Below are 18,044 nucleotides of genomic sequence, written 5' to 3'. Positions count from 1 at the left end.
ATGAAAGCACAGTCTAAACTTGACAATTTTTTAAGACTGTAATACTTGGGCAGAAAATAATGGGGAAAAGGAATGTTATTTGGTTCAATATTTCTTAATTTCTCTAACACTTGAAGGGTGAATCATTAAGTATAGAGAGCTTGTTTATAGCTGTGTAACTGTAAGATGAGCATATTTTCAGTAGGAGAAACATCCACCATCATTTCTATGCACAAGTAAAAGACATAGAGTAAAAAATGAGGATTACTTTTGAAAATAAAATTTGGAAACTATTCCTACCAAGTAACTAAGCAACTGAAAACTCAGAATTTCTCAAATCTCAGTCTAAGAATTTGAAACACAAACCCTTCTAAATCTTCTTTTTAAAACTGTCTAAATTGTTACAGATGTACAAAAGCATTTTTGATTAAATATGATGCTTTTTGAAAGCAAATGAAAGACAATACATTTTAGGAATTTGGAGGTGAATTCAGAAATTGTTGGTGAATCTTTTAAAAAAAAACTGATTACTTTCCACACAAGAAAGTAAAAAAATATTTTTTTCAATTTATGCAGCTAAAAGGCATATGCACTTTTGGCAGAATCTGACCTAGTATACAGAATCAGATAATCCTATTGACATAACAACAGGGGCTGGCTGTTTTCTCAGTAATGTTTACAATAATGTTGATGCCAAACTTTGCTGTGTCACACACACACACACACACACACACACACACACACACAATATTGAGTTGCTATCAAGTGAGTAGACAACAGATGGCGATATTCTCTTACAGTCTTCTTTGATATTTACTCTGTGTCGTTCTTCCTCCTAGTGGAAGATATAGAAAGAAATGATGGTACTGCCGATAAACCCTATTACATGAGTCACAGTCTTCTGAAGATTTTTAATCCAAAAAATTCACAATTAAAGAAGCAGTAGAAGTGCAACCTGGTCATCCTGCCGCGGTGTGCTACCTTTTCCTCTTCTGCGGGTCTGTGAAACACTCCTTTCATAAGAGCTTTGTATTTAGAACACTGTGTTTGTGACCTTGTTGATTTTATTTATTTTTTTTGCATGTTTCAGACCAAAGCTTATATTGTAATATGTGAAGCCATCAGAAGTTGCAAGGGAATTGTGAATAACATGGAACATTTTTATACTAATATCTTTTGTTGTGTAATTCATTTTCAAATAGAGTGGTTTGGATGTTTTGGAAATGCCAGTAAATATCAGTATTCTTTTAATTACTAGATAGAAAACTTAGGGATTATTTAAATTAATAGCTCTTAATACATTTTTTGAATCGTAGTCAAAGATTTCTGCAGGGAAAATTGGCAAATAAAGTGAAAAAGAAAAAATCAAAATTCTCCCCACTCTTGACTGACAATAAATCAGAGAAATGTCCCATGCCAGATTTTCTTCTCTTTAAATATAGAATGTTTCCTATTAAACAAATCGCCAATCATCCAGACTTTACTACTTCGTTCTCTCTGACAAAGTGCCTTACTGGCTGTTTAATGTTATCCGGCTTTTGTGGGTAAGTTTACAAACATTGTTTAAAAAAAAATCCTGCAATGTTTAGTGACTAAAAGAAGTCTTCTTGCATTTGTTTTCTTCTTAGCTCATTGGTTTGAAACTATCTGTCATTTCAGCATGTTTGATATCCTCAGCATGGAGAGTATGATTTGTAGTACAATTTCCCTTGTGCCTAGTGGACGTTCATGAATGTGTACTACACGCAAGGAAAAAAAAAATCCTAAAGGGTGCTTGTTGGGTTTGTTTGGTTCCTTCTTGTTTGATATATATTTAGGACAACAAGTTCAAAAAATGTACCTGTTTTTAAATTAGATGTTTGAAAAATACAGTAAGTACAAGACTACATTTCTCAGTGTTTTACACAAATTTCAAAGGGAAACTTTACACCTCAAAAGGGTGCTCACAGATGTTACGTGCTGAATTAATCCATTTTTAATTATTGTTTATTACCACCAAAAGTGTTTTGTTTATTATCTCATTTTTCTAACTTTTGCTATGAAAATTATCTTTTTGGTACTTATAGTATGATTTTTATTATGCTAACGTAACAGGAAAATCATTTCTAGCTCAGTTTTAAGGAATTTTACTAGGATTACTAACTTCAGTGAAAATGGATCCTGTTTACTACTCGGTGTTATAGAGAGTCCATAAAGTATTCACCTTCAAGTGAATATCATTCAATACAGAAACTTTATGAAAGCTTTGAATTCAAGGGTAAGCTAACATCAATTTAATTAGTATCACATTGGTTTAAATGTGACTATAGATATTATTTTATGCCAAAATCAAGCTCACATGAGCACTGACGTCTGAACTCTATAATCAGTGTGTTTCTGCTGTGCAGAAATAATAGGAACATATTACCTACATATCTTTGATAACTAAAGTATGTAATATCCAATGAAATTTGCTGTTGTTTGTTGCTTTAAATATATTTGTTTTTTCTTCTAATAAAGGTTTAGATAAAAAAAAGAATGTCTCTATTCCTTAAGTGGTGGATAGTTTTTATATAGATGATGATCTCTAATGATGGTACTTGGAGCATATAGCTTTATAGTGTGATGTTAATTCCATAGCAAGTCACTTTAAAATAAACTAGATATAAGAAAAAATAAACTAGAAAGAAATAAACTAGAAAATGGAGACATTTGGGAGGTTTTTTATTTGCTTAATTTTTATTTGTAAAAAAGGAAACATTGAGAAAACCGTAGGATAAGAGGGGCACAACTCCACACAGCTCTTACCACCAGAACTCCATATCCCATCCCCTCCCCTGATAACGTTCCTATTCTTTAACCCACTGGGAGTAAAGACCCACTTTTATTTTTAAGATTTTATTTATTTATTAATGAGAAAGACAGGAGGAGAGAGAGAAGGAACCAGACATCACTCTGGTGCATATGCTGTTGGGGATTGAACTCAGGACCTCATGCTTGAGAGTCCAGTGCTTCATCCACTGCACGACCTCCCGGACCACTTTTTTTTTTTTTAAGAAAGGATTAATTAACAAAACCATAGGGTAGGAGGGGTACAACTTCACACAATTCCCAACACCCAGTCTCCATTTCCCACCCCCTCCCCTCATAGCTTTCCCATTCTCTATCCCTCTGGGAGCATGGACCCAGGGTCATTGTGGGTTGCAGAAGGTAGAAGGTCTGGCTTCTGTAATTGCTTCCCTGCTGAACATGGGCGTTGACTGGTCAGTCCATACTCCCAGTCTGCCCCTCTCTTTCCCTAGTAGGATGGGTCTCTGGGGAAGCTGAGCTCCAGGACACATTGGTGGGGTCTTCAGTCCAGGGAAGCCTGGCCGGCATCCTGATGACATCTGGAACCTGGTTACTGAAAAGAGAGTTAACATACGAAGCCAAACAAATTGTTGAGCAATCATGGACCCAAAGCTTGGAATAGTGGAGAGGAAGTGTTAGGGAGGTACTCACTGCCAAGTCTAGTGTACTTCTGCTTTCAGGTATATATTTTGCAGTAGTTTATGGATACGTGTGAACATAAGCTCTCTCTCACAGAAACTGGTGTATATCTAGGTTTTGGGACTTTGTTAGAAAGTGAACCACCTGAGATGAAATTAGAGTATATTATGAAAGGAAAGGTCTCACCCGAGTAATGAAGTTGAAGGGTTGTGATTCCACATGTGAAGTCTCTGGACACAGTCTGAGGTGAAGCATGTTGAGGTGGCAATCGTTGTGTTGGTTAGGTAGTGATCGGCAGATGCAATATTATTTGATATGGATTGGGAGAGGCATATGGGAAAGTGGGCCCTATCCAATGGTTCCAGGACTGGGGGAAGTAGAGGCTCTATAGTGGAGATGTGAGGTTCCTGCTGTCTTAGGGTTCAAAAAGACAATCGATAGTTAATGTTATCATCACATTATTTGGTAATTGGGTTAACTTTGAAAAGTCCTTTTGTTAGGGTTTGCTGTACAGTACCCAGTATCTTGTATATAGCTGTGCTATTGGTTGCTTCTGATCTACTTGGTCTAAGCTTTTGAGAGAGTCTGCATATCAATTACACAGCCTATATATTGAAAAGATTCAGTTTGTGTTTTGAAAAACTTTGAGACATACAATTAATTTCCCCCTCTCATATTAATTAATGATTTATATTATATTATATAATTTATATTATATTTATACTAGTGATTTATATGACTACATTTTACTAGGAGTGTACATAAACACCATTCCCACCACCAAAAGACTGTGACCCATCCCTCCCACCCACTCCCACGCCCCACTGGCCCAGGAAGCTGCATGTCTACCCCTCACCACAGGGCTTTTACTTTGGTGCCCTACTTACAATTTGGTCAGGTCCTGCTTTTAGTTTCCCTTTCAGCTCTTCTTCCTCAACTTCTGTTGATGAGTGGGATCATCCCATACTCATCTTTATCTTTCTGACTTAGCTCACTTAACATAATTCCTTCTAGCTCTGTCCAAGATGGGTCAGAGAAGGTGGGTTCATTGTTCTTGATAGCTGCATAGTATTCCATTGTGGATATATACCACAGCTTTCTCAGCCACTCATCTGTTGTTGGGCACCTGGGTTGCTTCCAGGTTTTAGCTATTATGAATTGTGCTGCTATGAACATAGGAGTACACACCTCTTTTTGGTTGGGTGTTATGGAGTCCTTGGGGTATAACCCCAGGAGACGAATTACTGGATCATATGGAAGGTCCATGTCTAGCCTTCTGAGAGGAGAGAGAGAAGGAACCAGACATCACTCTGGTGCATATGCTGTTGGGGATTGAACTCAGGACCTCATGCTTGAGAGTCCAGTGCTTCACCCACTGCACCACCTCCCGGACCACTTTTTTTTTTTAACTCACCATACTAAGACAGAATATCCTCTCTAGACCAAGTATCTAAGCATTTTTAACAATTAGATTTATCTTTAAATATATTTCACTTTCTTTAAGTATATGTATATAAATTCATTGCCAAACTAAATGATTGAAATGAACAATTCATATGTAGTGAATAAATTAAAGCTAAATGAATGAGATGAATATTTTTAGACACTCAAGTGGCACAACTTAGAGAGTTTGTCTTTGTCTTAAATTGTCACAAATTTGCTCAGCCTCTCTTTTAATTTTTTCCAACATTCACAAGAAGCAAATATCATAATTTTAAATGCAGGTATAAATTTAGATAACTCAAAAAACATGGATACTGATTCGTGGTCATTTTCCAAGGTGAGATTAAATTCAGCTATCTTGGTTTATTATAAACTAAAAGCTTTCTTAGGTTCATATACTCCTTAACTAGTGTACAAATTTATTGAATTATATGCTGTCTAATTCTTTTCTAAATTTTTTAAAATAAAAACAATATTCTTATAGTTTTTAGTGTTTTTTTAATTATTTTAAATCTAAGTTTGTTATATTGGTAAAGATTTTTTTATTTAAAACAAAAAATGTATCTTGATTTCCATAAGAAATCTAAATTCTCTTTTTCATTTTAATTTGATATTGACTAGTAATTTTATATAATAAAGCATCAGTCACACTTAATAAATAGTTTAAAATTCTTTTTTTTAATTTTTTTTTATTTAAGAAAGGATTAATTAACAAAACCATAGGGTAGGAGGGGTACAACTCCACACAATTCCCAACACCCAATCTCCATATCCCACCCCCTCCCCTCATAGCTTTCCCATTCTCTATCCCTCTGTGGGCATGGTCCCAGGATCATTGAGGGTTGCAGAAGGTAGAAGGTCTGGCTTCTGTAATTGCTTCCCCGCTGAACATGGGCGTTGACTGGTCAGTCCATACTCCCAGTCTGCCTCTCTCTTTCCCTGGTAGGATGGGTCTCTGGGGAAGCTGAGCTCCAGGACACATTGGTGGGGTCTTCAATCCAGGGAAGGCTGGCCAGCATCCTGATGGCATCTGGAACCTGGTGATTGAAAAGAGAGTTAACATACGAAGCCAAACAAATTGTTGAGCAATCATGGACCCAAAGCTTGGAATAGTGGAGAGGAAGTGTTAGGGAGGTACTCACTGCCAAGTCTAGTGTACTTCTGCTTTCAGGTATATATTTTGCAGTAGTTTATGGATACGTGTGAACATAAGCTCTCTCTCACAGAAACTGGTGTATATCTAGGTTTTGGGACTTTGTTAGAAAGTGAACCACCTGAGATGAAATTAGAGTGTACTATAAAAGGAAAGGTCTCACCCGAGTAATGAAGCTGAAGAGTTGTCATTCCACACGTGAAGTCTCTGGACACAGTCTGAGGTGAAGCATGTTGAGGTGGCAATCGTTGCGTTGGTTGTTTAAAATTCTTACTGAACAATTTTTATGTGTCTAGAATATTTAAAAATAGTTTATAAGTTCATGTAGTAAAGTCACACTGTTCTCTAGGATCATCAGAAATAATGTACTTATTGTCTAAACTAACACTTGGAAAATAGCTCTCTGCAATAGTTCTTTTTACCGTTTCATAGATATTTGACCATCACTCATTTTAGTGTGTATTCTTTCACTTTTACATGTGGTGTTTCAGGAAATTGCTCTTAGTTCTAAACAGGTATATTAATTATCTCCAGTATTATCTGGACTGGAGAACATGCTTTATAAAGTTTACTACTGACATAAAGTATAAGAGCAAAATTGAACTAAATAAAAAAAATATTGTAGACTATGCTATATGGAATGATGTCTTGACATTTTTCCAGCATCTTATAAATATCCCTGATAATTACAACTTAAAAAAATTAACTATGTGAGTATAATAATAGGATTTACTTTTAAAAAAACTGATATAAAGAAAATGTCTTACAAATAGAGCAGGAAGAAATAATTTCTCCAAAGCCACTCACATATGCCATATTTTAATCTCAGCTTAAAGTATGGGTATTAAAGACTTCTCTTAGGATTTGAGTTACTTCTGATCCTTAGTGAAACTATCATCATTCAGAAAACCCAAGTTAAGCCCTACTAAAGTAAATGTGAATTCATTCATTCTGGATGAAAACAGAGTATTAGCCTTATGCAAGACTTGAACATCAGGGTGGTGTCACAGTCATGGACATTCTTAGACATTAGTAGGTCAAACCAAACTACCCTCATTTCTATTTGTAATGAATGGTAGTCAAAACAGTATAGACTCTGGAAATATCTGTGCTGAAAAAAATGAGAGATACTATGTAACACATTTATAGAAACCAACATAATTTTACTACTTGAAGTCACCAGCTTTATTAAAAATATTTTATTGGGGTATTAATGGTAAACACAGTTGTTGGTAAATATGTAAAATTTCTCAGCTTTCTGCAAGACACTCATGCCCCAGTCTAGGTCTTCTTCTACCAACATGTACCAGGATCTCAAGTTCTATCTACTGCACAAATCAGAGTAATTTAAGCAAGTGAAAAAGAGAACAGTGAAGTAAAATGTCTTGTACCACTGGTCCAAAATATGGGCATTTTCATAAATTGGTGTGTTGACAAGGACTAGAGAATCTTATCAAAGAAAAAAAATTTCCCTTCTGCATGTAAGTTAAGACTTTATTCGTTATTAGATTAACCTTGGCATACATACATTCTTCCAGCCAGGTCAATTTGCAATGCTGCATGTATGCCTGTTGTACAGAGAAAAATAATATGAAGGTAAGATACAGGAGAAAACATGGCATTACCAAAGGAGAATAGGAAAGAAGAACAAAGAAGAATATATACAAAACCCTTGTGGCCCAGTAGGTGATGCCAGTGCTAGAATGATGGACTTAAAAGCGTGCGGTCCCAAACCACCAAGCTGCAGATGCTGCCATGACGCCAACCTGACTCCCCCAGGCAGACAACCTCACCAATGTGTCCTGGGACCCCATCTCTTCACAGCCCTTCCCACTACGGAAAGAGAGAGACAGGCTAGGAGTATGGATTGATTTGCCAACGCCCATGTTCAGCAGGGAAGCAATTACAAAAGCCAGACCTCTGTACCCCATAATGATCCTGAGTCCATATTCCCAGAGGGTTAAAGAATAGGAAAGCTTTAAAGGGAAGGGGTGGGATATGGAACTCTAGTAGTGGGTTGTGTGGGATTGTACCCCTATTATCCTATGGTCTTGTGGGTACTTTTTATTTTATAAATAAATTTTTAAAAAATCGTGAAGTCCCAAGTTCGAACTCAACGTCCCATGTGCCAGAGTGGTCCTCTGCTCTCTTGACTTTATCACTAATAAATCGTGTATACATATATATGAACTCTAATAGTCTAATGGAAACCAAGAGGGCAGTCCTGTAATACAGAAAATGGGGTATCTTCTGAATTAGACATTTCTTCAGTTTATTGAGAAAAGAAACTCAATAACAAATTAGAAGCCAAGGGGTCCGGGTGGTGGCTCACCCCATTAAGCACACATATTACCAAGTACAAAGATTTGGGTTCAAGCCCCGCTGCCTACCTGCATTGGTGTCTACTTCATGAGCAGTGAAGCAGGTCTGCAGGTGTCTTTCTCTCTCCCTCTACCCCCCCCATCCTTTCTCAGTTTCTTTCTGTTCTAACAAAGGGGGGGGGGATGGCTGCCAGGAGCAGTGGATTCATAGTGCTGGCACCACCAAGCCCCAGCAACTGGAGGTAAAAAAAAAATTTTTTTAACCCAGTAATTTAAAAAATAGTACCATTTAAGTCTTCTGGTAAACAGCATTGAAGGAGACTATGGTACAAACTAATCATATAGATGTATTTAGCTCAAAGAAAGAATGATGTTCCAACATGATTTATAATTAAGGAATTGAAAACATCTGCCTCCTTTTCTTAGTATTTTAGCATGTTAGCTAAAACTTTGCTGTCATAGCTGGGATATTTCTTAACTCTCAAATTTAGGGTAGATTCCTTTTGATTGGAGGCTTTCTCACTTCCTTTGCTTCAGCTCATCTCTTCTTAAATCTCATATTCCTTTGTCAAGAAAAACTGAGGTTCTAATGTCTTTAGAAGGAAATGGAGATAGGAAAGAAAAAATATATTGAAACAAAGACATAATAGACTGGATAGTGTTGTGAAGTGCAGCAGGATAGAAGTTCTGAACACTGAAGTATCAAATGACAGAACCCAGTACTAGAATAAAATTGCAATTAAGATAGGTTTTAGAGTTAACTCTCTTTTCAGCCACCAGGTTCCAGATGCTACCATGATGCCAACCAGACTTCCCTGAACAGATGACCCCACCAATGTGTCCTACTAGGGAAAGAGAGAGGCAGGCTGGGAATATGGATAGACCAGTCAACACCCATGTTCAGAGGGGAAGCAACTGCAGAAGCCAGACCTTTCACTTTTTGCATCCCACAATGACCTTGGGTCCATACTCTCAGAGGATTAAAGAATAGGAAAGCTATCAGGGGAGGGGATGGGATACAGAGATCTGGTGGTGGGAATTGTGTGGAGTTGTACCCCTCTTATCCTATGGTTTTGTTAATGTCTCCTTTTTATAAATAAATAAAAGTTCTCTGTGAAAGAATTTCAAAAAATAAAAAGAACCTGACCAGTAAACTCCCATTCCAAATTACCTTGTTACTATCATTTGACCATGGGCAATGCATTTAACTACTCAAGAGACTTTCTTTTCCTTCTTATTTATTTATTTATTTATTTATTTATTTATTTATTATTGGGTAGAGACAGAGAAATTGAGTGGGGGGAGAGGGGATAAAAAGAAAGACACCTGTAGCCCTGCTCCACCACTTGTGAAGCTTTCTCCTACAGGTGAAGTAAACTCCCCTCCTCTGAGTGCCGCCAGGAATCTGTCATCGTAGCAGGTATCTTTTGCTTATTGCTGAGGTCCTAGGATAGATACTCAAGAGCATGGTAACCATGCGGGCCCCTTGATGATTTATCTCAACCACTCCATCCTAGTTCATTGGCAGCGTCTTTGTGGCTAGCAGAGTCTCTGCTGAAGGGTATCATAACAGTGGGAACTTTTCCCCTTCACTTTCCCCACATATACACCATAGAAAAATCCTTCAGAACACAGTGCTCTTTTTTCTTGGATTTCACTCCAAATTGCACTCAAGATGTCTTTCTTTTTTAAAAGTTCTTTTTAAAACAATTTTTGGGGTGTGCTCACTATTCCAGGATGACTTTTTTTTCTGGATAAAAAAAGACATTCAAAGAGGAAGCTTCCTCCAGTAACAGTGGGTAAGCAGAGGCGAAAACCTGAGTTGTGTGGAAGGTTAAGATGGCGCCTCCTCAGGTAAACTGTCTTGCCAGCCCCACTTGAATTCTTTTTTTTTTTTAATTTCTTTATTCGGGGGCCTACTGTTTTACAGTTGACAGTAAATACAATAGTTTGTACATGCATAACATTTCCCAGTTTTCCACATAACAATACAACCCCCACTAGGTCCTCTGCCATCATGTTGCAGGACCTGAATCCCCCATCCCCACCCCAGAGTCTTTTACTTTGGTGCAATACACCAACTCCAGTCCAAGTTCTGCTTTGAGTGAGATCATCCCATATTCATCCTGTTTCTGATTTATTTCACTTAACATGATTCCTTCAAGCTCCGCCCAAGATGGGTTGAAAACAATGAAATAACCATTTTTAACAGCTGAGTAGTGTTCTGTTTTATATATAGACAACTTGCTCAGCCACTCATCTGTTGGACACCTGGGTTGTTTCCAGGTTTTGGCTATTACAAATTGTGCTGTTATCAATATAGGTATATGCAAATCTTTTTGGATGGGTATGTTTGGTTCCTTAGGGTATATCCCCAGGAGATGAATTGCAGGGTCATAGGGTAGGTCCACTTCTAGCTTTCTGGGATTTCTCCAGACTGCAGAGCGTGCATTCTTGAGTCACTGATGATAGAACCTTTTTTTTTTAATTTTATTTTAAAAAGGAAACACTGACAAAAACTACAGGATAAGAGGGGTACAACTCCACAGTTCCCACTACCAGAACTCCATATCCCACCCCCTCACCTGATTGCTTTCCTATTCTTTATCCCTCTGGGAGTATGGACCCAGGGTCATTATTGGATGCAGAAGGTGGAAGGTCTGGCTTCTGGAATTGCTTCCCTGCTAAATATGGGATTTGGTGGATCGATCCATACTCCCAGCCTATCTCTCTAGCCAAGTAGCTCTTCTGATATGTTCTCCCTTACTATTTGTCTAGCCTTTTAGTTTTAAATCCTAGATGAAACCGGATTTGTAAAGCTGATCATTTGAATGACAATTTTGTAGTTCTTTAACTTATATTTGTTCTGTAAGTAATGCTGTAATATTTGCATGTAATGTTCAACTAGATGACCATGGCCCCCAAAATTAAGGCCATGGCACTTCATACACCAAGGAAGAGACTTTTCTCCACAGGTTCAGGTTCTTGGGTTCAAAATGTCTGTGGAAACTTTTCTTTTTTCTAAGCGCTGGGTTCTAAACAGGAAGTCTCTAATGAACTTCAGGTTCTAATCCTTTATTGAGGACTGTTTCTAGCCTCCATGAGGACTCCTATTTACCTGCAACAACAAAATTGTGTGGTGCCAAGCAGTGGTGCACTCAGTTAATTACACAGATAGTATGAGAAAGGACCTGAACAAGGATTTGGGTTCAGTCCCCTAAGTCCCCACCTGCAACAGGGAAGCTTCCCAAGTGGTGAAGCAGGTCAGTGAGTGTCTATCTTCCTATGTCCTCTCTATCTGCCCCCCAATATCTCTCCATGTCCTAGCCAATAAAATGGAAAAAATGGCTGCCAGGAGAAGTGGATTCATAGTGGGGGTACTGAGCCCCAGCAATAATCCTAGAGGAAAGAAAAAATAAGATTGGTTCCCATGTCCTAGCTAAAATCACCAAAGAAAAAAAGAAAAGCAACTGTCTCTTCTATTTTAGCAAGTCCTGACTTTTGGTAGAAAGGAAACAAAAAAACAAAAAAAGCAGTAACTAGTAGTTAGAAATCATTTTATACCATGCCATTTAGATAATTATGCTGCTTCAACGCACCTTATAAATTGATAAGTAGGAAAATTATTTTGTTATTGCATGACATGAAATAGTACTATATTTGTGGGGTGGTGGTGTCAAGGGAAATAAAACTTGTAAAATGTTTTATAATTCTCTATTTATTTGGTATATTAGGATACTTTTTAGAATGCTCATTTAGCATTTGTGTGATAGAAACGAGGAATATCAGCACTGACTATTTCCCTGATTATCCAAAAAGTAAATGAGATAAAGGAACAAAACAAACAAGATAGGATATATCAAATGAAAACAATGTTTCCATGTCTCCTTAGTTTGTTACATTAAATTGTTTGAATTTTTTTACATGTAACCTTTGAGAAAGCAAAGTTGTTTTATTTTTGCTGCTACTCAGATCTCCCTTTTAAAATAATCTTGCCTTGCTTCTTACCCAGTTTGTCCCCCTAACCGATGTTGTTTGCATATGTTAGTATTGGATGTACAAATTGCTCTTGAACCGGTCTTATCAAGTGTGGGCCATTATGAAACAGTCACTTTCAAATGGTACTTAAGAGAACTTGAAAGCAGAAAATAAGCCACAAGTAGGGAGAACCCTTGATGGGCCTTGATTGCCTCAGAACACTCTGCCTGCATGAATGCAAGATGTGTAAGTGTGTGTGTGTATGTGTGTGTGTGTGTGTGTGTGTGTGTGTGTGTGTGTGTGTGCACTAAGGAGGTGCTAGAGCACAAAGCAGAGTACATCAGTAACTCATCTATTAGAAATGCTAAAAGCTCTCTTTTTAACTTTATTAGTGGTTTAGTATTGATTTAAAGGATTGTAAGACAACAGAGGTATAATTCCATACAGTTCCTACCCCCTCCATTGGAAACTTCCCTATTGTATATCCCTTTGGGGATATGGACCAAAATTCTTTACGGGGTGCGAAAGGTGGGAGTTCTGATTTCTGTAATTGCTTCTTTGCCTGATGTAGGCATTGGCAGGTCGATCCAGCTTCTTGTCCTAGTGGGGTTAGGGCTCTGGAGAGGTGAGGTTCCAGGAAACATTGGTGAGATCATCTTCCCAGGATGGAATCATAGTAGCATCTAAAACTTGGTGGCTGAAATGCAGGAAAAAATGTTTAATAAATAGGAACCATAAAGTAGGAATAGAGCAGATGAAAGTAAGGGCCTTAGGATGGAAAGAGGCTAGGAAATCTATTTTAAGACTCTTCCGCTGGGAGTATGGATCGACCTGTCAACACCCACGTTGAGCTGTTCAGTGGGGAAACAATTATAGAAGCCAGACCTTCCACTTTCTGCACCCCATAATGACCTTGGGTCCATGCTCCCAGAGGGTTAAAGAATAGGAAAACTGAGGGCCAGCCAGGTGGTAGCACAGTGGGCTAAGCACACATAACACAAAGCGCAAGGACCGGCATAAGGGTCCCGGTTTAAGCCCCAGCTCCCCATCTGCAGGGAGATTGTTTCACAGGCAGTGAAGCAGGTCTATAGGTGTCTATCTTTCTCTCCTCCTCTCTGTCTTCCCCTCTTCTCTCCATTTCTCTGTTCTATCCAACAATGACAGCAATAACAACAATGATAAACAAGGGTAACAAAAGGGAAAAAATAGCCTCCAGGAGCAGTGGAATTGTAGTGCAGGCACCAAGCAAGCCCCAGCAAAAACCCTGGAGGCAAAAAAAAAAAAAAAAAAAAAACAAGCATAGGAAAGTTATCAGGGGAGGAGATGGGATATGGAGTTCTGGTGGTGGAATTTGTACACCTCTTATCCTATGGTCTTGTCAGTGTTTCCATTTTATAAGTAAAAATAAAAAAATGTTCCTAGGAGCCTTTGTCAGTAATCTTTGCTTGAGCTTGTTAGATAAATGGGGGTGAACTAGAATATTGTCTGGGAAGATGGAAAACACTCTCTCTTTACATGAAGCTTTGCCAGATACCAGAATGACCTTAATATTAAGAACAGAAAAAGGTAATAAAAAAAATTAAGAACAAAAGAAAAAGCTGATCTGAAAAAAAGATTCCCATTGCATTCCATTCTATAACCTCAAACCACTGAATATGCTCATTGGGTTAATAATGAGATTTTGGAGAGAAGAACTCTATACTGATGTAATCTTCAAAGGGAAGATTCACAACTATCGCAGAGAAAGCTACATGGCTGTCATTTATTCCCTAGCCGACTTTTAGCTGAATTCACATTAAAGTGTGCCATGTGTGTCTCATTCAAGCTCCAGAGCTTTGGAACTTCTGCCAGTACCACCCAGTCAGTCCCCAAAGAAGCAGCAGCTTGCCTCAAGCTGTTCTTACATCCCTGCAGAGATGCTCCAGGGATTCTCCCCACCTGAGGCTGACCACTTGATTATCTGCCAACTGCAAGGTGTCTCACTTCACAGAGACCTCATCATAATGGTAGTAAGGCTCACAGGCCCCAGATGAAAATGTTTTCTAATATATCCTTCCTTCAAAATCTCCCACATGAACTAGAGTGGTTATCACTGGAGGGGGGGGGAGGGCACAGGATTCTGGTGCTGGATGTGGTGTGGAAATAGACCCTGTAATCTTGTAATTGTGTAAACCACTAATTAATCACAAAATTACTTGAAATACCTCTCATATTCAAAAAAAATCAGCTTGATAGTTTTACTCTCTCTAGCTGGGAGGAAGTACAGAGGCTTAATGAGAAGACTGAATTGTCTCTGCCCAGTACTTCATTAGAGCAGTATTCACAATGACGCAATTACTTGTTTTTCAATTGCATATTTTCTTTTTTAATTAGAGAAATTGAGAAGGAAAAGGAATATATATGGAGATTATACATATATATATATATATATATATATATATATAGAGAGAGAGAGAGAGAGAGAGAGAGAGAGAGAGAGAGAGAGACCTGTAGAACTGCTTCACTATTCATGGGGGAGAAGAGAGAAGGAGAGAGAGAGGGAGAGAGAGAGAGAGAGAGGGAAAGAGATGGAGAGAAAGGGAAAGAGATGGAGAGAGAGGGCACTGCAGGTGCTTCCCCTGCTTCACTGCTTGAGAAGCTTCCCCCTGCAGGTGAGAACTGGGGGCTTGAACCTGGATCCTTACACATTGTAACAAGTGCGCTCAATCAGGTGCACCACCACCTGGCTCCCTCAATTACTGAATTCTAGCTCTCACATAACCAAACTCCCTGAGAGACTATTCTCTTTGTTCTCTATGCTGTACACCACATAGCAGTTGCTTGCTAAATTCTTTCTTAATATGAAAGGAGACATAAGAAATTGATGATGTGCCAGGTGGTGGTACACCTGGTTGAGTGCATGTGTTACACTGCCTCCCCATCTTCCACCTGCAGGGAGGAAGCTTCAAGAGTGGTGGAGCAGTGCTGCAAGTGTCTCTCTATCTCCCCCTTTTCTCTTAATTTCTCTCTGTCTTTATTCAACACATTATAAACAAATTAAATTTTAAAAATATTGATGAAAGATATTTAAAATGTTATGAAAGTGGAAGCCAAAACCCAGAAGCAACCCAGGTGTCCAACAACAGATGGGTGACTGAGCAAATTGAGGTCTATAGACACAATGGAATACTAGTCAGCTATCAAAAATGGTGATCTCACCATTTTCAGCCCATTTTGGATGGAGCTTGAAGAGATCATGTTAATTGAGATGAGTCAGAAATAGAGAGATGAATATGGTATGATCTCACTTACAGGCAAAAATTGAAAAGATCAGAAGAGAAAACACTAAGCAGAACTTGGACTGGAATTGGTGTATTGCACAAAAGTAAAAGACTCTGGGGTGGGTGGGTGAAGGGGAGGGTTCAGGTCCTGGAACCTGATGGCAGAGGACCTAGTGGAGATTATATTGTTGTGTTGAAAACTGAGAACTGTTATGCATGTACAAACTATTGTATTTACTGTCAACTATAAAACACTAATCCCCCAATAAAGAAATAAAAACAAAAGAGAGAAGAAAATGGAAATCCCAAAAGGAAGAGTAGATGGAATGCTTTGTGCACTGTTCAGGGAGGCCTCTTGTAGATGAGAGTCCAGTTGGGAAGATGCATCAGGGATTGAAGTAAAAGCATAGCAATGGTTTAAGGCAGAAGGAGCACTGGATCCTCTTGGGGTAGCTACAGCCTCAGAGAGGGAGATATGTATAGCCAGGAGGTCTAGAGATCAGGAGGCCTTCTGGCACAGAGTCCAGACAGAATAAGCAACAAGATTCAGACACCAGAAAAACAAGAGTAAAAATGCAAAAGCAAAACACAAAACAAAACAAAACCAAAAAACCCCATAGAATCAGAATATCCTTTTCATCTCAGGGCAAAAACTGTTTTTTGTGGAACTGGGTGGTGGTTTTACCTGTAGGACACACATGTCACCATGCAGGAGCATCCAGGTTCAAGCCCCTGGTCCTCGTCTACAGGCAGGAAACTTCATAAGTGCTAGAACAATGCCACAGATGTCTCTCTCTCCTCTCTCTCTCTCTCTCTCTCTCTCTCTCTCTCTCTCTCCCTCTCCCTCTCTCCCTCTCCCTCTCTCTCTCCCTCTCCCTCTCCCTCTCCCTCTCCCACTCTCTCTCTCCCCATTTCTCTCTCCCTACCTCTTTGTCTCTCGTCCTCTATTCAAAAATATGATCACTAGGAATGGCAGAACTGTGCAGGCATCAAGCTCCAGTGATAACCCTGGATCACAAAATAAAAATAAATAACATTTACTTAAAATATATATTTTTTGGCTCTTTCTTCCTCTCATAGCCTCCTCACTATTTGCCACAGGTAAATTCTTTCCTGACAGACTTGGAAGCATAGTCTGGCATTCACACATTCAGCAGTCATTGCTAATGACTTACTTCAAGACTCTGAAACACGTTGTGTCTCATCTGTAAAATTAGGAAGATACCGGTCTCTTGGAGCTGGGATAATACTGTCAAAATTTAGTGTGATGCAGTGTCTAAAACACCAAAAATGTTGTGCCTGACATATTTTAGCAGCAATACAGACAGATGGCAGATAATTGACAGATAAGTGTAGTTTTCTTTCTCTTACTTAGTCACTTAGCCCTAGACTCAAAGGACTTAACTTTAAGGATGTTTAAGATCCTATTCTGCCACTAACCTGATGTGTAATCCTGATCCTTTATTTTTTAACACTAAGAAAAATATGAGGGTAGTGCAGCAGGTTAAGCGCAGGTGGCACAAAGCACAAGGACCAGCTGAAGGATCCTGTTTTGAGCCTCCGGCTCTCCACCTGCAGGGGAGTCGCTTCACAGGCGGTGAAGCAAGTCTGTAGGTGTTTGTCTTTCTCTCCCCCTCTCTATATCCCCCTCCTCTCTCCATTTCTCTCTGTTCTATCTAACAACGACAACATCAATAACAACAATAACTACAATAACAATAAAAAACAAGAGCAATAAAAAGGAAAATAAATATAAAAAATTTTAAAAAGAAAAGAGTATGAGAAAATGGACTGGTTTATCTCTAATTTATCTTTAAGCTCTAAAATTCTCTAGCTGCCTAAGGAGGAATGTTTGGGAATATATGCAAGGTGATTTGTTTTTGCAGTGCTGGGATCTCATACAACTGCATTACTATTGCTCAGAACTAACTTTTTTTTTCCATTCTTTTATATTATTTCTGAGAAAGAGAGAGAAAAGGATGGAGAGACATCACAACACTCACTGTTCTACCATCCAGGGAGTGTACCCTGGTGTTAAGGTGTTCCCATGTAGCGCCAGGGCTCATACCTGGACCCTCTCTTGTAGTAAGGCCCATGCCCTACTGTATAAAATGTTTCCCCCTTTCTAGTTAAGCTTTTTAACAATGTGACATCTCAGGAGAGGCAAAAGTTACAAACACAGTATGCTGCTTCACTCAGGCTCATCAGTAAATGGAAAGGAGGCATGACTACAATTTTTCACTATCCTCCTCCAGACAATGAATGAGTCCAGGAGACTCAGTTTTTACTGCAACCTCTCAAGAGTTAACAGAGGGACTTAAGTCGTTGAGAAAACTCCATTTTCCTTTGAGACACTGTCAAGTTTAGTGTGTCTGCCTCAGAGAGTGAATAATGAAAGCACAGGTGGTGGCTATAAATATGGGGAAGGAAGGCTATCAAAAG

The 18,044-nt window shown here is 38.7% G+C and overlaps 1 protein-coding gene and 1 long non-coding RNA gene across 2 annotated transcripts in view; one reads left to right on the top strand and one right to left on the bottom strand.

Annotated features, from left to right (window-relative positions):
* SLC44A5 (solute carrier family 44 member 5) overlaps positions 1–1,020 on the top strand; it is a 182,515-nt gene extending 181,495 nt beyond the window's left edge. The window contains exon 22 of the mRNA XM_060201013.1: positions 819–1,020. Within this exon, the coding sequence (XP_060056996.1) occupies positions 819–925 (107 nt within the window). The 3' untranslated portion in view covers positions 926–1,020. The remainder of the gene's footprint in view (positions 1–818) is intronic.
* Positions 1–18,044, bottom strand: part of LOC132541431 (uncharacterized) — a 610,114-nt gene that overhangs the window by 417,638 nt on the left and 174,432 nt on the right. The window lies entirely within an intron of this gene.

The sequence above is a fragment of the Erinaceus europaeus genome, chromosome 11 (genome assembly GCF_950295315.1).
Source record: "Erinaceus europaeus chromosome 11, mEriEur2.1, whole genome shotgun sequence".
In the NCBI taxonomy this organism is placed as follows: Eukaryota; Metazoa; Chordata; class Mammalia; order Eulipotyphla; family Erinaceidae; genus Erinaceus; species Erinaceus europaeus.
This window is presented reverse-complemented; position numbering and strand designations above follow the sequence as displayed.